The 23694-nt window shown below is 41.0% G+C and overlaps 1 protein-coding gene across 2 annotated transcripts in view; it reads left to right on the top strand.

Annotated features, from left to right (window-relative positions):
- Positions 1–23694, top strand: part of DNAH11 (dynein axonemal heavy chain 11) — a gene marked incomplete at its 5' end in the record, with an annotated part of 386720 nt that overhangs the window by 54002 nt on the left and 309024 nt on the right. For both annotated transcript variants that reach the window (XM_080701838.1, XM_080701837.1), the window contains 8 exons: positions 3506–3838; positions 4090–4344; positions 4431–4600; positions 4954–5176; positions 9568–9684; positions 9788–9874; positions 21130–21288; positions 22242–22325. In XM_080701838.1, the coding sequence (XP_080557964.1) occupies positions 3506–3838; positions 4090–4344; positions 4431–4600; positions 4954–5176; positions 9568–9684; positions 9788–9874; positions 21130–21288; positions 22242–22325 (1428 nt within the window). The remainder of the gene's footprint in view (positions 1–3505; positions 3839–4089; positions 4345–4430; positions 4601–4953; positions 5177–9567; positions 9685–9787; positions 9875–21129; positions 21289–22241; positions 22326–23694) is intronic.

Below are 23694 nucleotides of genomic sequence, written 5' to 3'. Positions count from 1 at the left end.
AATATTTGAGTTTATAAAATAGTAGCAGGTGCTATTCTAGGGCTCTCAATTCAAGAGAAAGTAAAACAAAACAAAGAAGAAAAAGAAATAAAAGCAAATGAATACTGCCCTCCAGATCTCTTGTCTCACAGACAATACTCTAAGGGAAGATAGCAAGAGAAAAAACAAATGCCAATATGTCAGTTGTAAAGGAGCCATGATGAAAGATCAGGAGTAGGGTAGGGGATTGCAGAATTGGGGAACCGGCTGTATCTAATTCAGGGTGGTCGGGAGGGCCTCTTTATTAAGTAGATTTCAGCCAGGCATAGTGGCACATGCTTGTAATCCCAGTACTTGGGAGGCAAATGAGATTGAAGTTTGTGACCAGCCTCAGCTTAAGCCCTGTTTCATAATAAAGAATAAAAAATAGGGCTGGGGGTATAGCTTGGAGACAGAATGCCTTGGGTTCAATTTCCAGTACCTTAAAAAAAAAAAAAAAGATAGCCTTCTGCAGAGAACCGAAAGGGGATGAAACAAGTGTGAATCAGGAGAAGGTGTTCTAGGTAGTAAAAGGATGAGAAGCTTTGAGGTGCATCCACCTGGCCTGTCCAGAGATCTGTTGGATAGTCAGCATATCTAAAGCAGACGTTGTGAGGGAATGCGATAGGGGATGTCATTCAGAAGGGGCCAAGAGCACATCCTATGAGTTTTTGCAACCAGGGGCTTTCTTTGTTGATGATAAGCCACAGGGGAGTGAGGATGTGGCAGGCAAAGGGCCTCTTGGCAGCTTACTATCATAACCCAGGTGAAAAATGATGAAGTCTTGGATCAGCGTGTTCACAGTCTGGGCATATTTCTTTCTTTCTTTCTTTCTTTCTTTCTTTCTTTCTTTCTTTCTTTCTTTCTTTCTTTTTTTTTTTTTTTTTGGTGGTACTGGGGTTCCTGGAAGCCCTTCTACCTCTGGGCTATACTCCCGGACCTATTTTTATACTTTTTTATTTGGAAACAGGGTCTCTTAAGCCAGCGTGGCTGGCTTCGAACCTGCATGATCCTCCTATCTCCGCCTCCCAAGCACAGGGATTACAAGCGTGTGCCACCACGCCCAGTGATTTGGGCATATTTCAAAGCCAGAGCCATCCGAATTTGCCATGGGGAGTCAAGAAGAAAGAATATCAAGGATGACAGCAAGGTTTTTTATTTAAGGACCTGGCAAGTAAAGTTTCTCTTTATGATGTGGGGAGGACAGAGATGGAGCAGATTTGTGGGATGAAACAGGACTTGGTGTCAGGTGCATCCCCGAGAGATGAAAGTAAACATTAAAAAGGAGTAGGTAAGCCGGGCCTGGTGGCGTACGCTTGTAATCCCTGCGCTTGGGAGGCTGAGACAGGAGGATCACAGGTTTGTGGACAGCCTCAGCTACTTAATGAGGCACTCTGCAACTTAGTGAGGCCCTGTTTCAAAATAAATAACAAAAAATAGGGCTGAGGGTGTAGTTTGGAGATAGAATGCTCCTGGTGGCAATGACATTTAAGCCAGGAAATGAAGAAGAATGATTACTGAGATGTAGCTAGGAAATTGAAGAAAACCAAAGACAGTTGGCCACACACACACACACACACACACACACACACACACACACACACACAAGTGAGGAGACTGCAGAAGATGGTCTTTGGGATTATTTTCCCCTTTGCACTAAGATCTATGCTTTTCTTTCCTAGAGCCTGCAAAGGCACCGGGTGCTGTGTACAGCTTCCCAGGATGTGCACTGTGTAACTGCAGGGCTGTGGGGTCACAGACTACACAGTTCCAGCTGGATGGTGACACAGCATGATCAAGACAGCAGTTCTTAAATTGAAAGGCAACAAATCCCTAGAATTCTCTCTTCTCTGTCCTGCCTCATTGCAAAACCAGACTCACCTCTGTCATTCCAGTTCGGCACAAGGCTAAAACACCTTTGCATTCCAGTTCATACATATATCTACAGAAAATAAACCAAGACAGCAGAGAGTAAAGTCCACTCATCATCAGCTCTCTTCCAGGGTCGTCTTTTCTCTGTGCTGCAGCCTCTGCCTTGTACGTCTGTCACCGGCCTGGTAACCTATGTACACTCTACTACCCACATCGTCTCTCTGGAATCAACCTTGTTACCCACTTGACCTTTCCACATCTTTGCCACTAGGCCTGGCACGCCACATTCCCAACCTGTGGCAGTGTGGAAACACACCTCTGTCTCCTGGCCCCATTTTGCTCCACTGCAGAGATAGAAGTGGCTGCTATCCTGGAAGCATATAGGGAGTTGAGACTTTACCAGTCCTGTAGGTTGCACATAGGTGATTTGAAAAAAAAAAAAAGGAGGGGGGAGCCGGGCGTGGGGGCGCACGCTCGTAATTCCCGTGCTTGGGAGGCGGAGACAGGAGGATCGCGCGGGTTCGAAGCCAGCCGTGCGCGCTGGCTTAGGAGACCCTGTTTCCAAATAAAAATATAAAAATAGGTCTGGGAGTGTAGCCCGGAGATAGAAGGGCTTCCAGGAACCCCAGTAGCCCCCTCCCAAAAAAAAGGAGCGGGGATTTTTTGCATTGGAAACAATTGGACTGAGCCAAATCCCAGGGTCTTAATATAATAGGGGCTCTGGGAGTCTTCAAGAATCATCACAGCACTTCCCTGACTTAGTGATCCCCAGCTATCCAGAGCAGTACTCTTCCAAAGACCAGTTTGAGAAATCTCATCTATAAGCAAGGCCGTGGCAGGAGAGGTCCAAGGCTGTGTAGAATTAGGGACAGAGCAAGAACCACAGCCCAGGCCCAAGGCTTGTAGGACTCATTAGAAACAGTATATTTTCTATCTGCATTTGAAGATACCAACGTTCATATTGAATTTTTCCTTTGAGGAATGACTTTTGGATGCATTTTTTATATGAACTCATTTGAACTCAATGTTTTAAAATTCTGCTTAGATATTCATCATTGGCTTAAGGTTAAGCCCTTCCTTTCTTCCTTCCTTCTTTTATGTGGTATTGGGGATTGAATCTTGGGTTGTTCTACATTAAAGCTATACCCCCAAGCCGGGGGATGGTGGTGGTGGTGGTGCACGCTTGTAATCACAGCACTTGGGAGGCTGAGACAGGAGGATCGCGCAGGTTTGAAGCCAGCCTCGGCTACTTAGTGAGGCTCTCAGCAACTTAGTGAGACCCTGTTTCCAAATAAATTATAAAATAGGTTTGGTGGTATAGCCTGAAGGTAGAAAGCCCCTGGGTTCTACCCCCTCAGTACCACAAAAAAAGCTATACTCCCAGACCTATTTTATATTTTTTATTTTGAAACAAGTTTTCTCTAGGTTGCTGAGGGCTTCACTAAGTAGCTGAAGTTGGTCTTGAACCTGTGATCTTCTTGTGTCACCCTGCTAAGTAATGGGATTGTTGGCATGTGCTACCATGCCTGGCCTTAATCCTTTCTTTAACAAGTTATATAAGTAAAAAGCTTTCATTATTATTAATATTCATCTATTAATACTTGTCCATTTCTAGGAAAACAGAAAACTCTTCAAAGCTGATCCTTCTCTGGATACCTGGAAAATTTATGTAGAATTCATTGATGACATCGTGGTGGAAGGCTTTTTTCAGGCTATCATGTGTGACTTAGACTTTTTTCTGACAAATACAGAGAAACAATCAAAACCTGCACCGTTTTTTCAAGCACAAATGATCTTAATGCCCCCTGAGATTGTGTTTAAACCTTCTTTAGAAAGAGAGGCTGGGGATGGCTTCTATGACCTGGTAGAAGAAATGCTCTGCAACAGTTTTAGAATGTCTGCTCAGATGCAACGCATAGCAGCACATCTGGAGATAGAAAATTACCAGGTATTGTCTTTGTCAAACAGATACCAGCTTTTATGTTAATGATTCAAAAACAAAATGGGATAGTTGGGAGAACCAGGAAAGAAGTTAAGAAAAGCAACATAATGTTTTATGTGGCTATAACATAATGTTTTATGTGGCTATAAAACTCTTCTCCCTTTGAAGAAGTGCCTTAGATAGTGTTATGTTGCATATAATTGATAGAACAAGGTTGGTCTGAATAAGAATATGTGCTTGCTTTTCCTCTCATGTAGAGTGATATGGATAACATGTTAGGCTTGGCAGAGGCCAGGCGGGAGATAATGAACAGAGTGGCAGACGTCATCAACAAAGTCTTGGATTTCAGAAACTCCCTGGAGGCCTATGCTTATCTCTGGGTGGATGACCGAGTGGAGTTTATGAAGCATTTTCTCCTGTTCGGCCATACCGTCTCCTCTGAGGAAATGGGTGCTCATGCACAGGAAGAGATTCCTGAACAGCCACCAACTCTTGAACAATTTAAAGAGCAGGCAAGGAAAGCCTTTGGCATCTGCTATCCATAGTTCATTGGCTTTTCATGGAGGAATTGTAGTTATTTTTTGTTTCTAATCTATAGATCGACATTTATGAGGCTTTGTATGTTCAGATGAGCAAATTCGATGACTTCAAAGTATTCAACAGTTGGTTCAAGGTGGACATGAAACCTTTCAAACTGAGCTTGCTGAACATGATCAAGCGGTGGAGCTGGATGTTTCAGGAGCATCTTCTGAGATTTGTCGTCGACAGGTAGCATTTGAACTTTGGTATTAGAAGTTATACCAACTGTTTTTTCAAAGTTGACCGCTTCCTAATTGAAATATGAATTTTAAGAGTATGAACACTGCCAATTTCATGACAGAGATCATGAGTAATGGTGATGTTTACTCAGGTACATAATAAAAATGAGACTTGTGATAATTCTTGATGAGTGAATCTTGTTATGGCTTCAAATGTAGTCTCCCATAATAAAAATGAGATCAAATTAAATGTCATGCTACTAAACGTTTTCATGAACATAGTTTGTGTATGTGTGTGATGTGTATGTGTATATATATATATATATATATATGCGCATATATTTTTTTTTATTTATTCGATAGCCTGAATGAGCTACAAGAATTTATAAAGGCGACAGATGCAGGACTTGAGAGAGAATTGAGTGAAGGTGACCATGATGGCTTGGTTGATATCATGGGCCATCTTCTGGCTGTAAGAAGCCGTCAGAGAGCCACTGATGAACTCTTCGAACCTCTGCAAGAAACCATCGCACTCCTGGAAAGCTACGGCCAGAAGATGCCGGAGCACGTCTATGTTCAGCTGGAGGTAGGCCAGAGCTAAATGTTCACAAGAACCGCAAATTGAGCAACTGCTTTAGCCAAGTGCTACACTGTGCTTTCTTATGATGTCCTTATGAAGCTTAAAGAGACGAATTAACTTTTATTTTTTTATTTTTATTCTTTCCTTTTTTTTGTCTGGTACTGGGGATGGAACTCAGGGACATTCTACTTCTGAGCTGGACCCCCAGCCCTATTTTTCAGTCTTTGTATTTTTTGAAACTGAGTTGCAAAGTGCCTGGCTAAATAGCTGAGGCTGTCTGGGAGACTAACTTTTTTTTTTTTTTGGTGTTACTGGGGTTCCTGGAAGCCCTTCTACCTCTGGGATACACTCCCACAGGCTACACTCCCAGACTTATTATTTTTTTTTACCTTTTTATGTGGAAACAGGGTCTCTTAAGCCAGCAAGGCTGGCTCCAAACCAGCGCGATCCTCCTGCCTCCACCTCCCAAGGGCAGGGATTACAAGTGTGCGCCAACACGCCCGGCACAAGACTAACTTTTAGAAGGTCATGCAAGTAGTAACACCAGCCAACAGTCATCTGTAGGTGTGCTTCATGACAAAAGCCCATTCTTAATCTGTGCCAGGATTTAATCAAAAGTTGTGTGCTGCTGAGTGTTGCTGCCTGCTGCCTTCCTGCTGGAATGCCTCAAGGTTGCAGAGAGCCCATCAGGTGCTCTTTTGAGTCCCAGTTTTACCATCACCTTCACACGTGAAATCTTCCTGTCAGCTGAGAAGTGTCCTAGTCTAGGAAACATACTGTGGACATGCTGGTAAAGAAAAAATACATACATGAATCCTGCTTTGATTAAGAAATCCAAACAGATTTCTGTGCTATCCTTATGTTTTCTGTGCTCTGGAAAGGTTTGGTGGCTTCTGTGTGCCTAATGATGCACAGAGCGTTTTTAGTTATAGCTGAAATCATGAACAGAGGCCTCACAGGCCCCCAGTGAAGTCCTATGGATGGTAGCAGGGTCTGTGTGTGAGGTGCTTACGGATTGAATTTACATTTAACCTTGAAAATGTGGCCAAGACACATCAACCAAAAAGCTTTCGTCGGATCCTAGTTCATCCTGTTTAGTGGTCAGAGCACACAACTCTAATTCAGATTTGTATTCAAGTACCATGAGTCCACCTCATTTACTCCTCAGCAAATTAACACCAGAAGGTTTGCCTACTGTGTGATAGAATGCTTCTCACGATCCTTTTTCAAACATTGTCTTTTGTCTGTATTTGCTATGTCCAATTTATTACTTTTATTTTTAATCAAGATGAAACTCACAATTACAATAACATAAAGGTAGTATTTTAAAGCGGCCATGAACTTTCGATCCTCCTGTCTCTGCCACCCAAGTACTAGGATTGCAAGTGTGCATCACTGTGCCTGATTTAAATATTTCTTATTTTAAAAAAGATTTGGGCAGCGTTCAGGAGGCTGAGACAGGAGAATCGCGGCTCGCGGACAGCCTCAGCTACTTAGTGAGGCCCTCTGCAACTCAGTGAGACCTGGTTTCAAAATAAAGAATAAAAAATTGGGCAGGGGGTGTAGCTTGGAGGTCAAATGACTCTGGGTTCAATCCCCAAACCCGCAAAAAAAAAAAATTAAATAAAAATAAAAAAGATTTGGGTAATCTTTGTGTAATATCTTGGACCTTGAAATATATCTCTTACAGCCAGTCATAATGTAAGTATTTGGGGAGCGGAATTTTAGTGATGGCCCCAGAGATTTGTATTATAAAAGTTTAGCTCATTCTTTTGGATTCTGGTATTACTGAAAATATTAGGCTTTTCAGTACTTTGAAAGCAGGATGCTTTTAGCTATGTGCGTATAATATGCAGGCAATTTAGACTGGTTAAGGGGAAAAATAAGATTTAAGTTGTATGTGAAAGTTATTAGGATCCCAATTTTAATTAAAGCAATTATCCCAATTTAATTAATTAACTAATTAATTATTTTGTGGTACTAGGGGTGGAACCCAGGGGATTTCCTACCTTTGGGCTATACTCCCGGACCTATTTTTTTTAGATTTTCATTGGGAAACAGGGTATCAATAAATTACTGAGAGCCTTACTATGTAACTGAGGCTGGCTTGGAACCTGTGCAATCCTCCTGTCTCAGCCTCCCAAGCACTGGGATTACAAGCGTGCGCCACCACGCCCAGCTCCAATTTTATTTTAATTAAAGCCGCATGTGATAGTTGCTCTGTTTCTTCTTTATTATTATGAATATCATAGCATTTTCCAAAGACTAATATATGCTTTATTCTATGCAAAAAAATAAAAACAAAAAAAAACAAAGCCTTAGACGTGATGGGCCCCAAAAGTTTAAACATCATTTCCGCAAAGTTGTGGGAGTTTATGCCCAACAGAGTGGTCTTGGTGTATAGCATCTTTTCAGTCTGTCACCTCCTTCCATTCCTGCCGAATCCATTTTAATTTGGTTCTTGTTACGTCTTTTTGTGGTACTAGGGATTGAACTTAGGGATGTTCTACCTCCAAGCTCCACTCCCAGCCCGTTATACTTTTTATTTTGATACAGGGATTTACCAAGTTGTCGAGGGCCTCACTAAGTTGCTGTGGCTGGCCTTGAGCCAGTGATCCTCCTGTCTCAGCCTCTCGAGTACTGGGATTACAGGCAAGTGCCATCACACCTGGACAGTTCTTGTTACTTCTTAATGTTGACCACAGCAGCAACCTCTGAATTCACCATTCCCTTCTCATACCCATCTATGGTCTGCTCTGATGATGTTAGCGTTCTGACCTACAGGGTTAACCCAGCCCTTCCTTACTCAAAACCTCCAATGCTTCAGTGTCTGTAAGAGCCCATCGTCACCCCATCCCAACTTGGCAGACACACTCAAGGAATCTCACTCCCATCTGTGCCCTTTGGAACCATTCGGGCCTTTGAACTAGAGGTTCAGTGTCATCTCCTTTTTGAGTGGGTCATATGAGTTAGTTAGATAGACTTTGGAGATTGGCTGATCGTTTGATTTTTCTCAAATGAACAATCAAAGCAGGTCTGCTCTGTTTGAGGAGGGTCCAGGGGCCTGGGCGATCTGATGTGACTCCTCCCTGGCCTCCCAGCCAAGGCCTCTGAAGGTTCTTCATGCTCTATGCAGATTCCAAGGAGTGGACACAAGAAGAGTTTGCTGAGAGGAGGCACAGAGGGGAGGAAGGAGCTCTGGGGCCAGGTCTCTTGGCTTCTGAGTTGGTTTGGTATTCCTGTCTTGACATTATAGCGTCTCCCATCTGTGTCGATACCAGGGCACATAGACTGCCTGGTGGGAGCCATGCAGACTGCTTACTGTGTATTCTTCTTGCTCACTCTGACAAATTATTTAACAATTTTAGCTAAAGAATGTATTTGGCACCCCCTCCACCATGCAAAGGCTATTTATACCTGGCACCTTTACACTTCTCATAATTGGCAGTTACTGAATCATTCATCAAATATTTATTGAAGGTTGCAAAATAATTAACAGGACCTTTGAGCTTTGCCCTTCAGCTAAACAAGTAAAGCTGTTGGACCTCCCCAACACACACACACACACACACACACACACACACACACACACACTGGGTGGTTTTGTGTGACAAACAATTTCATTGTCCTAGGAGATGACCCAGAAGAAACAATGCTTTGATGCTTTGTCTGGATGCAAGGAATGTTTTCTAGTGGTAATTATGCACCATGGCTCTTCAAAAAGAACTTGCTTTGACCTACTTGCATTGCAGGCAGGAAGAGCAGACTTGAGTCGGTACCTGAACTATTTATTGCTTCTTTTGTCCAACATCAAGTAGGAATGAGCCTTCTCTTCCTTTTGCCTCTTTGCCCTGAAAAATCCTCATCACCCCAAATAAGCCAGCTTCAAATGGTAAGATGCACCGTCAAGAAAGAGTGCGCAGAGGAAAGTGGAGGGTAGTGTGGATTCACATCCCAGTCTTTGCCCACCTGCCTCAAAGCAGCTTTTCCCCACTCAATAAATTGCTAAATGGAGCTGGCCTCGTGTCTAGAGGTTAGAGATTAGTGAAGTCATCTCTGGAGCACATTAAATTTTATTCCCACAGTGGTAAAAACAATTTGAAGGTGTATCTTTACTCTGAAAAGATTTCCACTGATTCCAAGAAGAGAATTCTGGCACATGCTTGGGCGGCATGAATCCAGGCATGCCAGGGGTCAGCCCGCACCCCAGCCTGGCTGGAAGCCCTTTAATCATGTTTATATTTTTACTTTTAGTAATTCCTTTGTGTAAAAAAAAAAAAAAGAGGTCTTGGGTTAGGGTAAACAAAACTTAAAATTATTTAAACCTGTTGGTTTCCTTTTTTGTTTCTTTTTTAATAATTGAAATAACTTCCCATTTGCACTTCTTTTTTTTAAAGGAATTACCTGAAAGGTGGCAAACGACCAAGAAGATCGCAGCAGCAGTCAGACATGAAGTTTCACCACTCCAAAATGCGGAAGTCACACTCATAAGGAAGAAGTGTATTTTGTTTGATGTAAGCTAGTTACCAAGTTTTTCTTTGCTTGTTTAAGAAAGGTTTTACAAGGATTATTGAACTATTTACTTAAGATTAACTTTTTTCCCCTCTCCCTGATCAGGAAAAGCAAGCAGAGTTCAGAGAGAGATTCCAAAGCTATGCCCCTCTTGGTTTCAGTGCAGAAAATCCATACACAGTTCTTGACAAGGTAAGACAAAATTCAGATATCTTATGTGTATCACAATAGCCACCTGAAAAGATAAGTTTAGACACCGAGACGCTGGTATATTTTGCTTTATGTTTGCCACTAGTAACAGAACTTGAGGACTATTTAAAACCCAGTTATAAGCAATTTTCCCCACATCAGTTGTATTCTATTGTAAATTGTATTATCTCCCCAAATCACTACCATTATCAAAGTAATCACATTACTGAAAGTAACACTACCACTATTTTGTGAGCATTAACTATGTCAAGTCATGTGTTAACCATATTAAACCATTTTAGTTCTCACAATATCTCTGTGACGCAGTTTCTATTATTCTATTACAGATAAAGAAAAAAACCCTGTAGTTCGTTGGAGATTACAGTTAGTAAATGACAGAGCTAGGATTCAAATTCTGGTTGCAAGCTGGGTGTGGAGGCCTACACTTGTAATCCCTGTATTTGAGAAACTGAGATAGGAGAATTGGTTCACAGCCAGCCTCAGCTACTTAGTGAGGCCCTCCACAATTTAGTGAGACCCTGATTCAAAATAAAGAATAAAAAATATGACTGGGGGTATAGCTTGGAGGTAAAATGCCCCTAGGTTCAAAATTCTGGCTGCATTAAAAAAAAAAAATAGAAGCTATACCTGGTGGCTCACACTTGTAATCCCAGCACTTGGGAGGCTGAGACGGGAGGACTGTGTAGGTTCAAAGCCAGCCTCAGCAACTTAGTGAGGCTCTCAGCAACTTAGTGAGACCCTGTTTCCAAATAAAATAGAAAATAGAGCCCGGGCGTGGTGGCGCACACTTGTAAATCCCAGCATTTGGGAGGCTGAGACCGGAGGATCGTGGTTCGCAGACAGCCTTAGCTACTTAGTGAGGCCCTCTGCAACTCAGTGAGACCCGGTTTCAAAATAAAGAATAAAAAATAGGGCAGGGGCTGTAGCTTGGAGGTAGAATGCCCCTGGGTTCCATCCCCAGACCCACACAAAATAAATAAATAAATAAAATAAAATAGAAAATAGATATGAAAGTGTAGCCCAAAGGTAGAAAGCTTCTGGGTTCTATCCCCAGCACACACATACACAAACACACACACACAAAAATAAATAAATAAATAAAAGAAAGAGAGAGAGAGAGAGAGAGAGAGAGAGAGAGAGAGAGAGATTCTAATCATCATACTGCTTCCCATGTGATTTTTTTTTTTTTTTTTTTTTGTAGTGGGGATTGAATCTAAAGGCTTTCTCCCTCCAGGTTACACTCCCTTAGTGAGGACCTCACTAAGTAGCTGAGCCTGGCCCAAACTCTTCAATTCTCCTGTCTCAGCCTCCCAAGTACTGGGGTTACAAGAGTGTCCCATCACACCTGGCCATGTGATGCTTTGTTAGTAACTTTTAACCATCAGAAAGTGCTAACTTACTCTTATATTTGAACGTGGATATTATTGAATCATTCAAGCCCAGTTTGTAGTGAACTACTTTATTATAGTAGTGAGCAAATAGTCCAAAATGGTGACTAATTCATAGGAGGCTTTGAAAGATGTTTCAAACTTTTGTTAGTAAAATAGAAACTTTGTTTTTCTAGAAACTTAACCCAGTGGTTCAGGTAAGGAGAAACCTTGGTGAAGTTGGATGTGAGACCTGGGCCTCTTTGGGTTCGCATCTAGTGCCTCCATAATTTTGCTCAATGTAGAAAACAGTCTTTCCCCATAGACTGGGGTCAAAGTTGACACTGCTATGACCTCTCTTTTTAAATTTTGATTTGCATGTAAATTTAATTGCTTTTAACCTTATTCAAAAAACACCATTCTACAGCATAAGGTCATATCTTTCACTTGGCTGAAGAGAATTGGTTAATATATTCATCAAAAAAGAGTAGGTTAGAATATGCTAGAGTTGTTTTTTTTTTTTTTTTTGGTGGTGGTACTGGGGTTCCTGGAAGCCCTTCTACCTCCGGGCTACACTCCCAGACCTATTTTTACATTTTTATTTGGAAACAGGGTCTCCTAAGCCAGCGTGCACGGCTGGCTTCGAACCTGCGCGATCCTCCTGTCTCTGCCTCCCAAGCGCGGGGATTACAAGCGTGCACCACCACGCCCGGCAGAGTTGGTTTTTTTTTAATTTTGGATTGTATATAGATTATAGATGGTTTGAGCAGATTGAACATATTGTAGGAGAGGGATTTTTTTTTTTTTTTTTTTTTTTTTTTGCGGTACGGGAAGTGGAGCCCAGGGGCATTTTACCTCTGAGCTACACCCCTAGCCTCATTTTTATTCTTTTTATTTTGAAACTGGGTCTTACTGAGTTTCAGAAGGCCTCACTAAGTAGCCAAGGCTGACCATGAACTGTGGTACTCCTGTCTCAGCCTCCTGAATGCTGGGATTACAAGCATGGGCCACCACGCCCAGTGGAGAGGGATTGTTTTTTACTTGACTAATGAAAGTGCTGTATGTAAACATTTGTGATGGTTGTTTATTGAGTCTTACCATATCTATGCCGTACTATAACAACATGTAGTTGCATATCTAAAAGTCAGAGATGCTTATCTTTGTACTTACAGAATATACAGAGGGATATTTTAAATATAGGGGGGCTGGAGTAACTTTTTTTTGCTGTGTGTGGTACTGGAGGTTGAAACCAGGGACATTCTATCTTTCAGCTAAACCCACCCCTATTTAATTTTTTTAATTTTAAAAAGTCTTTGAGCTTTAGGGGCATTCCTCAGAGAAGCCCTGGACACCAGATTTTAGTTTAATATCTGATTGGGAGGACTTAAGGAGGCATTTCCAGCCGTGACTTCCTATCTAGAATACAGGAGAGAGAGAGAGTAGATATTAGAAGCCAGATGACAAGGAGGCACCTACCACGCAAGAAAAATGATTTTTGGAAGAACATCCCAGAAGAGATTAGAGAAAAGACTACTTTAGCCGTGCATGCTGGGGAACTCTTAACAACATACCTTGTAAGAAAAATGATCCGGGCATGGTGGAGGGAGCCCAGCAGTGCCGGGCAAAAAGCCTGGCCATGCATCCTGGGAAACTCAGTGCGCCTGGCCGCTGCGCTCCTCTGTGCTGCGCTGGGGACCATGGTGTGCTTGGAACAGCAGATCCTGCTCTACGCAGTGAGGCTGTGGCCTCTGCTCTTGGAGGGGAGATAAAATTCATTGCTGCTGAGTGCTTGATCCCACAACCTCTTCAAAACACATGTACTGTCTTCTTTTATTAAAAATATTGGAGAGGGCCCAAGATGGCAGTGGCAGCAGCCAATATTCAGGAAATGTAGACAACTCCTATCCAATCCACCTTGAACTTTTGGAAAAAAATCTCCGCGAAGGGGAGCTGCTCCTGCTGTACATGCTTAGGAATTCTGGATATCATACCATGTAAGGAAGGTGCTCAGGAGAATCAGGAGGATGGTGATGGAGGCAGGGGTGGCAGCGGCCAGTATTTGAGAAAGGCAGAGATCCGATCCAATCCACCTTAAATTTTTGAAGAAAGTGCCCCAAAGGTAGACTGCTAACACTGTGCATGCTCGGGAATTCTGGACAATATGCTGTGTGGGCAAAGTGTTTGGAAGAGAACTGAAATGGTAGTGGCAGCATTTGCCAGTATTTGGGAGAGGCAGAGATCTAATCCAATCCACCTGGATCTTTTGAAGAAATCTCCCCAAAGGTAGAATGCTACCACTGCACATGCTCAGGAATCTGGGACAACATTCTGTGTGAAAAAGGTACTTGGAAAAGAACCAAAATGGCAGTGGCAGTGGCAGCAGTGGCCGGTATTTGGGAGAGGCAGAGATCCAATCCAATCCACCTTAAACTTTTGAAGAAATCTCCCTAAAGGTAGACTGCTACTCCCACACATGTTCAGGAATTCTGGAAAGCATGCTGTGTGGGTAAGATGTTCAGGGGAGAACTGAGATAGCGGTGGCAGCAGCAGTGGCAGTGGTGGCAACCAGTGTTTGGATCCAGTCTAATCCATCTTGAACATTTGAGGAAATCTCCCTAAAAGTAGACTGCTCCTGCCCCACATGCTCATGAATTCTGGACAACATGAAAAGTAGTAAAAGTAGGGCATATCAGAGGGAGCCCTGCATAGCCAGGTTGGGCTTCCATGCTGCATGTTCTGGGAGACATCAGCCCTTATGGCCACCACTCTCCTCTGCACAGTGCAGGAGGCCAGAGTGCACGAGTAGCAGTAGAGCCTGCTTTCTGTAGTGAAGTTATGGACCTCTGTCTTTGGAGCAGAGACAAAATTCATTGCCACCAGGTATTTGGGCTCCCAGCTTTTGAAAAAGACAGGTACTTCATTCTCATATTAAAAAAAAAAAGGAAGAAAAAAAGGGAAAATCTGTAGATGACCTGCTCACAGTGACAGAGACTAGAGCCCACAGCACAGCGAGGCCAGTGCCGGGGCCTCTGAGGCCAGGATAGGAGCCTGTCTGGAGGCGAGGCTGGTGCTGGGGCCAGCAAGGCTGGGATCGGAGCCTGCTGTGAGGCGAGGTCGGTGTTAGGGCCTCCAAGGCTGGCATTGGAGCCTACCATGTGGTGAGGCTGGTGCCAGGGCCAGCGAGGCCAGGATCAGAGCTGGCCATGAGGAAAGACCAGTGTTGGGGCCTCCAAGGAATGGGATTGGAGCCTGCCATGTGGTGAGGCTGGTACTGGGGCCTGTGAGGCCAAGATAGGAGACTGCCATAAGGCAAGGCCAGTACTAGGGCCTCCGAGGCTTGGGTTCAGAGCCTGCCAGTCAGTGAGGCTGGTGCTGGGGCCAGCAAGGCTGAGATTGGAGTCTGCCATTAGGCAAGGCCGGTACTGGGGCCTTCGAGAGTGGGATCAGAACCTGCAATGCGGCATCCACAGGGAAATATCACAGAAAATAAAAAATCAGATTCTTCCCCCAATATACAAAAACTAGAAAGAACTGGGTAATAGGAGGAAATCTAGTTGAAGAAAGGGCCCTATGGAGAGCAATTAAGGTGACCTATTAGAGGGGATGGAAGGGGGGAAGATGAAATCTCTTTAAAGCACATGATGTACTTAAACAAATATATCAAAGTCAATCACTAAATCAAGCATGGGATCGAGGGAGGGGGAGGGAATGGGATGGGGATTGGATAAAGGCTAATTGGGTGATGTGTGCTTATATAGCCTCATAAATCTTGTATTCCATTGAGATGTTTGACTACAATACACCAGTAAAAATATATTAAACTAACTAACTAAATAAAGATCTTTAAAGAGATCATTTTACATTCATAGATGTATAACCCAAAGCAATGAATTGTTTTCAGTTTTCACTCATAATAAACTGTAGTCTAATTTTGAAAGTAAAAAAATAAAAAAAAATTCAGGATATAATATTTCATTGCAAGAAGTATTCTGGTCTTTCAGTGGATCTGTGTTTTCTCAATATATTATATTCCTATTGTTCGTTAAAAAAATCTTTGAAGTTTCTTATAGTACTAAGGATTGAATTAAATGGCACTCTGCCTCCAAGTTATACCCCTAGGCCTATTTTATTTTTTTATTTTGAAAGAGAGTTTCACTACATTTTGGAGGGCCTCACTAGTTGCTGAGGCTGGATGAGAACCTGTGATCCTCTTGTCTTAGCCTCCCAAGTACTGGGATTACAGGTGTGTGCCACCAAACCCAGGTAAAGATGTATTTTAAAACTGATTGTTGATCTAGGTGTGGTGGCCCATGCTTGTAATCCCCACACTTGGGAGGCTGGGAAAGGAGGATCGCACAGCTTTGAAGCCAGCCTCAGCTACTTAATGAGGCCCTCTGCAATTTAGTGAGACCCAGTTTCAAAATAAAGAATAAAAAATAGGGCTGGAGATGTAGCTCCTCAGTATTGCAAAAAAAAAAAAAAAAATCCCAGGGTTCCTTCCCCTCTTTCTTCCAGTCCTACTTTGAGCCTCAGTAAGGACTAGAGAGATTCTCAAAGGCTCTCACTGCGGCTGCAGATTTCCCCTGGCCACCTCCGCAGAGAGTATAACTTGCTACCAGCATCTCCCTCTGCCCCCAGAAAAGTGCTAGTCTCAGACTTATGAAATAAGTCTGAATATCTTCAGACTTAAAACATTTCATGCCCTCTAATGCAGCTCAGGCCAGCTTTCCTCTGGGATTTGAAGGTCTGTTCTCACAAGTATCTGTGGAGCAATTTTATACTATCCTGTGATTAAAGACTTTCCAGGTCAGGAAGTTGAAGTAATTACAAGGAGCTGTTCTGAGCACCTTGTGGAAGCAAACCTAAGTCTTCTCTTAAAAAACAACAAAACAAAACAAAAAAAAAAAAAAAACTGCAGTTGTTCTAGGGTCCTGGGGCTCCAACACGTGAAGTTGAGTCAAATACAAGTTCACAAAGAAACTATCAATGAAAACACCATTGTGCAGGAGAGTCAGTAGAAAGAAGCCACAGAGAAAGAACCACAGAAGGCTTCAGATATTAGGAGAAAATAAAAGATCATATTGAGAAAAGAGCTCAGTTTTGAGACAATCAAAATGATCATTTGAAAAAGGATCAGATACTTACAGAAATGAAAAATATAGTTGTTAGAAAATACAACTCAGCAGATGGGTTAAAGAGCTAGCTAAAATGAGAGAATTAGTAAAATGCAAATTACAGTAGAAGAAATCACTCAGAACATTGCACATAGGTATAACAAAATGGATAGTATAAAAGAGATTAAGAGACATGAAATAAAAAGCTAGAATGGCACCTAACTCTTCTACTCATATTTCCTAGAAAGGAGAATAAACAGAAAAATAGATAACAGCTGTAACTTTTCTAGCACTGCCTTAAGCATGATTCAGTAGATTGAGAGAATTCACGAAGTCTCAGTCAGGATGAATAGAAAGCCAGAATCCGCCATGGTGGCCCGCAGAATACCACTGGCAAGGAGAAGGCCGCAGGACCACCGGGGAGAAAATGTGGCTCGTAGCGAGGCACAGCGGCCCACGCCTGTAGTCTCAGTACTTGGGAGGCTGAGACAGGACGATTCCAAGTCTGAGGCTAGGCTCAGCAACTTAGCAAGATCCCGTTTCAAAACAAAAAATAAAACAGAACTGGGGGGGGGGGGTTAGTTCAGAGATAGAATTCCCCTGGGTTCGAAAGAAAAAGAAAGAAAGAAAGAAAGAAAGAAAGAAGAAAGAAGGAAAGAAAGAAAGGAAGAAAGAAAGAAAGAAAGAAGGAAGAAGGAAATAAATAAAGGAAGAAAGAAGGAAATAAAGAAAGAAAGAAAGAAAGAAAGAAAGAAAGAAAGAAAGAAAGAAAGAAAGAAAGAAGGGAGGGAAGAGAGGTGGGGAGGGAGGGAGAAAGGAAGAAGAAATTCATTTGCTAAAAATGATTAGGCTGAAACCTCTTATGAGCAACAATGGAAACCAGAAGAATGTAATAGATGGTATCTTCCCAATTCTGCATAAAACTCTATTTCAATAATAAGAGTGAAATAGAGATATTTCAGATAAACCGAAGTTAATTGAACTAACCACTAACAAATTATCACTAAAATAACTTCTAATGCACATGCCTTCAGGAAAGCAAGGGTCAACAAAGCCAAACTTGGTTCTTAGAAAAATCCAATTACATTGAGAAAAAACCCTGGTAGAATGATCCAGGGTGAAAAAAAAAATGAAAAAGAAAAATTAGCAGTCAGGGATAAAATAGGTAATGATATATAATACAGAAAAAGCTGAAATTTCAAAAGATCACAGAGCACAATTAACTGGAACCTTAAAAACTTAAGTATAAAATGAGAAAACATTTAAAAACACTCAACAAAATGGTCTTAAGAAAAAATAGTAATTCTAAATACTCATATAATCAGTAGTAGAATGAATTAAATTAACCAGTAGTTTTCTTTTTCTTTTTGTTATTGTGGTGTTGGGAATTGAACTCAGGGGGATTCTAGTTCCAAGCTACACTACCAGCCCTTTTGTAAAATTTCTTTTACTTTTTCTTTTTTTTTTTTTCTTGTGATATTAGGGATGGGACTCAAAGGCATTCTATCTCTGAGCAACACCCCTAGCCCTACTTTTTATTATTTATTTTGAAATAGAGTCTCACTGAGTTGCAGAGGGACTCACTAGATAGCTGAGGCTGTCCGCAAACCCAGATCCTCCTGTCTCAGCCTCCCAAAAGCTGGAATCAAAAGTGTGTGCCGCCATGCCCGGCCTCTTTATTTCTTTTTTTGAAACAAGGTTTTACTAGGTTGCTGAGAGTTTTGCTAGGTTGCTGAGGCTGTCCTTGAACTTACAATCCTCCTATCTCAGCCTCCCAAGCACTGGGATTACAGACATGTGCCACCATGCCCAGCAGAAGTTTTCTTTTTTTTTTTTTTTAAATCTTCCAGCAGAGAGAGTAATAGTCTCTTATGGCTTTATGGGTGAATTCCAGAAAGTTTTGAAGAAACAGATCTCATTTATATGATTCCAGAAACCAGAATAATGAATATTTAGAAACTCAGAAATTCTGTGGAGCATGCAGAATTTTTATAAAAGGATGGCATAAGACAGGAAAAATTGTAAGCAGTCTTTCTCATGTATGTATCAACGTGAACATATAAACAAAACAAAATTTTACCAATTTATATATAAGCTTATTTTAGGAAACAAGTTTGACTTAATAATATAAAATCAATTGATAACAATTCGTCGCATAGGGACAAAATTTTTATGATGTCTCAAGAAGTACCAGAAACTCCTTAGATATCATTCAACTTTTATCCATGACAGAGACTTTTGGAAGACATTTTTAACCCAGTGGACAATAAAAGAAACCTCTGTATAAAACCTTATACATCAGAGAATGTAAAAATTCCTAGTAGCGTAGCACCAATAGTGAAAGATAGGGAAGTCTAAATGACCATCAGAAGAAGAATAAATATACTGTATTCACACAAGGTAGGAATACACAGTAATGGAAATGAATGGACTTCACACATCATTATGAATATGTAGGTGTTCTTCAAAAATATTAATTGAAATGTCTTAATGAATATGAGAATAAAACTATAATACCAAAAATATGAATTTTGCCAGGTGTGGGGACACACGCCTATAATCACAGTATTTGGGAGGCTGAAGCAGGAGGATTGAAGGCTTGAGTCCAGCCTCAGGAACTTAGACTTTCAGTAACCCAGCAAGATCCCATTTCCAAAACAAAAATAAAAAGGGCTGGAGGTGTAGTTTGGGGGTAGAATGTTCCCGGGTTCAGTCCCCAGTAACACACATGCACACCCACACATACCCCTAAGATTTAACATTTTAGCACTTAGCAATACATATATAAGTAATGAAAATATAAAAATCAAGAAAAATATTAGTTATTTAATTTGTAGTGGAAGGAAAGGGATAAAATTGAGAAAGGTGTTAAAAATTAGTAGTAGTACTTCCTAAAACTGGCTGGGGCATGAGCACACTCACATGCGGTCACACACACATCATTGTGTGTGCATCAAATTTTTCATGATAAAGTATTTGTACAACTAAGTCAAAACATCCCAGTTTCTATTTGTAAAGATACAATTTGTGAAAATGAAAGCAGGGTTCTAATGTTCTTATTCACTGAGCTGGAACTTTGAGATGAAATGTAGTTTGGGAAATACAATCTTTTTATCATTGGCCAAAGGATCCAAGATTTTAGAAGAAATAAATTCAACCAAGGTATAGTCAAGACATCATATCCACTTATTCTGCATCCTCGGATTCAACCACTGTGGATGAAATATACTAGGAAAAACAAATTGCATCTGTCCTGAATACTTACAGACTTTTATTTATTGCCGTTATTATGAACGGCATAACGACTACTTAGATACTATAAATAGTCTAGAGATTATTTAAAGTATATGGCAGAACATGTGTAGGTTGTATACAGATAGGCACCATTTTATATAAGAGAATAGTATTTGCAGATTTTGACATCCCTGAGGATTCTGGAGCCAATCCCCCACAGATATCAAGAAAGACACGAATCCACTGTACAAGATGGTGACTGTAGTTAATAATGATGCCTTGTATTTTGAAAATTTCCAAATGGTGACTGTAGTTAACAATGATGCCTTGTATTTTGAAAATTTCCAAGAAAATAGATTTTAATTGTTTAAGTATTATTACCCCCCAAAATATGAGGTAATGAGGTGATACTATGTTAATTTACCTTGATTGAGCCATTCCACAATGCATACATATTTTAAAACATTCTGTTTTACACAATACTAGTTTTTGTCTGAAAAAGTGTTCAAGGCTAATGGTACATAAAAGGATCAAGTTTTTTTTTTTTTTTTTTTTTTTTTTTTGCGGGTCTGGGGATGGAACCCAGAGGCATTCGACCTCCAAGCTATACCCCCTGCCCACATTTTTATTCTTTATTTTGAAACAGGGTTTCACTGAGTTGCGGAGTGCCTCACTAAGCAGCTGAGGCTGTCCACGAACCACGATCCTCCTGTCTCAGCCTCCCAAATGCTGGGATTACAAGCGTGCGCCACCACACCTGGCTAAGTATTGCTTTTTAAAGTTAGGAAGAAAATGAACTAAAGTAATATAATTATTGGATATTGGGAATCGGATGGCAGAAATCTACAGTGGAAAACAAATCCAGTCCTTTTACCAAGCAAATTGTTCCTACCCTTGATCAGTGAAAAATAAACAGCTTTAGCACTGAGCTGAGGGTTACAGAAACAGCACCAGGCAGGAGAGTGGCCCCAGGCATGACTTTCCAGCCTTCCATGTTCTCTGTACTGAATATTTAAAAATCAAGCCAGGTGTGGTAGCGAACACTTGTAATTCCAGTACTTGGGAGGCTGAGACAGGGGTATCACAGGTTTGTGGCCAGACTCAGCAACTTAGCGAGGCTTTCTTGCAACTTAGTTAGACCATGTTTCAAAGAAAAAAAAAAAGGTAGAATAAAAATAAATAAAACTAGAAGTAGAATGTCCCTGGGTTTGTGCTTGCATCACTTGGAACCCTACTTTGACATATAATTACAATGCACCAACAGAAGTATAAAAAATTAAAAGCTTGGTATAATGAGGTAGCCAGAGCCACAGGGTGGTGTGGTCTCTCTCTCTCTCTCTCTCTCTCTCCCCTCTCTCTCCCCTCTCTCTCTTCTCTCTTCTCTCTTCTCTCTTCTCTCTTCTCTCTTCTCTCTTCTCTCTTCTCTCTTCTCTCTTCTCTCTTCTCTCTTCTCTCTTCTCTCTCTCTCTCTCTCTCTCTCTCTCTCTCTCGGTTTATGTGCAGGTGTATGTTTTCTCCTTAGGCAAATCAGGAGCTTGAGGATCTAGAGGAAGAAATGGCGCAGATGCAGGACACTGCTCGCCTTTTTGAAGTGTCTCTTCCGGAGTACAGACACATGAAGCAGTGTCGCAGAGAACTACAACTCCTCAAGAGCCTCTGGGATGTCATTATTTATGTTAGAGTAAGATATCGCTTCAGAAAACATGCTTGTTTTTGTTTTTCTTTTAGTAGTTATTTTGTATACAAGGGCAATTCTTGGTATCTATGTCATTCTCCTTGAGTTTCACATCTTGAAATATGTTTACATTAGATTTTACCCCCACCCTGAGAATTATCATTCATGTATATCTGTCAATAGAAGATTATTCTCTGAATATCAGTCTTACTTTGTCCTTAGTTCAGTATGAATTTTGTATGTTGAGCTGATTGCCTCAAATACTTTTTTGGGGGATTATATAGAACACAAATAAATGTTACTGTATGTATGTATTACAAAACACATGATCACCTGTGCATATAAATTCATGTAAACACCATTTTTATACTTGTGTGTGTGTGTGTGTATGCATATATAAACAGACCCTTCCAAAAACAAGATTAACTTGTATACAGTTAATTAAGTTTAAAGGTTTAGCCTAGAAATAAGACCTAAAGAACCAGGCATATTGGATTGTATATAGAATTTTTTTATTAGTTGAAAGTCAAATAGAAATATATTAAGATATAAAATATGGCCAAGAGATGGTTAATTGAGAGTGTGCTTTATAATGAAGATTGTCTTGTGAAAGTTTATTTTATGATATATGGAAGATTATAAAAACCTGTTATTTAATTATATACTTATCAATTTATTCAGAGTACACAGGATTAAGTGATAATGATTATGTGTGTATGGAATTTATAATTGCGACTGGAAATTAATATATCATAACGTTTTAGCTTTAAGCTTGACATGTTCTGACAACTTTTTTTGTTTTAGTGATAGGGAAGTTTTGACAAGTGCAGTTAATATTTTAAAAATTGTCTTTCTATGGGATGATAGAGTCACTGTGTAACATCAGTTTATATATTTTGCTGTAGAGACTTGCTTTCACCAAATGTTGTTGACACTTTTATCTGCTTGTGCATTTTTAGAGAAGCATTGATAATTGGACTAAAACCCAGTGGAGACAGATTAATGTGGAACAGATGGAGGCGGAGCTCAGAAGGTTTGCCAAGGCGAGTTCCATGTCGTCTATGACGACAGTTTATCTTTCTCAGTGCCACCCCCCTCCATCTTCCCTAACCTGGTGTCTGCGCTGTTGGGCAGCGTGTCCTTACTTACCTCAAATAGCATGAGATCAGATAATGTGTGTCTTTTCCTCCCTCAGCTGGTTGCACTTCTAATCAAGGCTGCCTTTCTGTGAAGGTGTTGATAAAAGCTTGGTAGAGCTAATGAATTTATGAGAAGCAATATAATCGTGAGTCTCCTATGGCTGTCTAGAATGGAGAGGAAGTTTAAGAGTATCAGAGTTGAGGAGTCAGGCCTTGATTTCTTTCCTAAGTAACCATGAACATTTTGCATATCTGAAAAGGTAACTTTTGGTTCTGGAATTTGGGGCAAAGAATAGAAGTATGCCACTTCAGGATTCCATGTGGGATAGTATGATCTTTGTTGTTATTGGTTACTCTAGTATGCCAAGAAGGCTCAATATATGCAGAATTAAGCTTAGTTTAGTGCCTTGATGGTCCCTATTACCATAGGCTGTTCAAAAGGAGTTGAATTTCTTTTGATAAAGCCAAAATGCACAGCAGCATGTCAGTTTTAGAATGGCAGGGCCTGGCCAGGCATGGTGGTACAGGTTTATAGTCCCAGCTCCTCAGGAGACTGAGGTGGAAGGACCACTTGGGACAATTCAGCAAGACCTTGTCCTAAAACAACAAAAATGAGCCAGGCTTTTTTACAAAAATGAGCCAGGCTTTTTTTTTTTTTTTCTCTTCAGTATTGGGGATGGAACCCAGGGGCATTTTACCTACAAGCTACATCCCCAGCCCTATTTTTATTCTTTATTTTGAAACAAGGTCTCACTGAGTTGCAAAGGGCCTCACTAAGTAGCTGAACCTGTCCTTGAATCTCGATCCTCCTGTCTCAGTCTCCCAAAGGCTGAGATTACAAGTGTGTGCCACCACGCCCAGCATGGCAGGCCTTTCTCTCCTTCCCACCCCCTGCTAACTCTCCAGCTTGTGCACCCAGTCCCAAGGGCCCTCACTGAAATATGGTTTTGTTCTTTGGCATCATGGGGTCACTATCTCATTCTGCACCATTGGTCGTCTCACCACAGAGACAGCTTAACACTTAGAGAGACAGCTTAACCCCCACTCTCAAATGCAGGTCTTATTTTTATTTTTTTAAATCAGTTGGCATTATCCTTTACTCTGTTCTTAATGAAGTTCTTATCCTTTACTCTGTTCTTATTATTACTCTGTTTCTTATTAAAAGATTTTTTTTTAGTTCACAATTGCTGATGTCATTCAATGGATAAGAAGACAGCCAAGTCAAGGGTCCTATTTAATGCATCTTAAAGTCATTAAATATTTAGGTTCCAAG

The sequence above is a fragment of the Muscardinus avellanarius genome, assembly GCF_963383645.1.
Source record: "Muscardinus avellanarius genome assembly, chromosome: 9".
Taxonomy (NCBI): domain Eukaryota; kingdom Metazoa; phylum Chordata; class Mammalia; order Rodentia; family Gliridae; genus Muscardinus; species Muscardinus avellanarius.
This window is presented reverse-complemented; position numbering and strand designations above follow the sequence as displayed.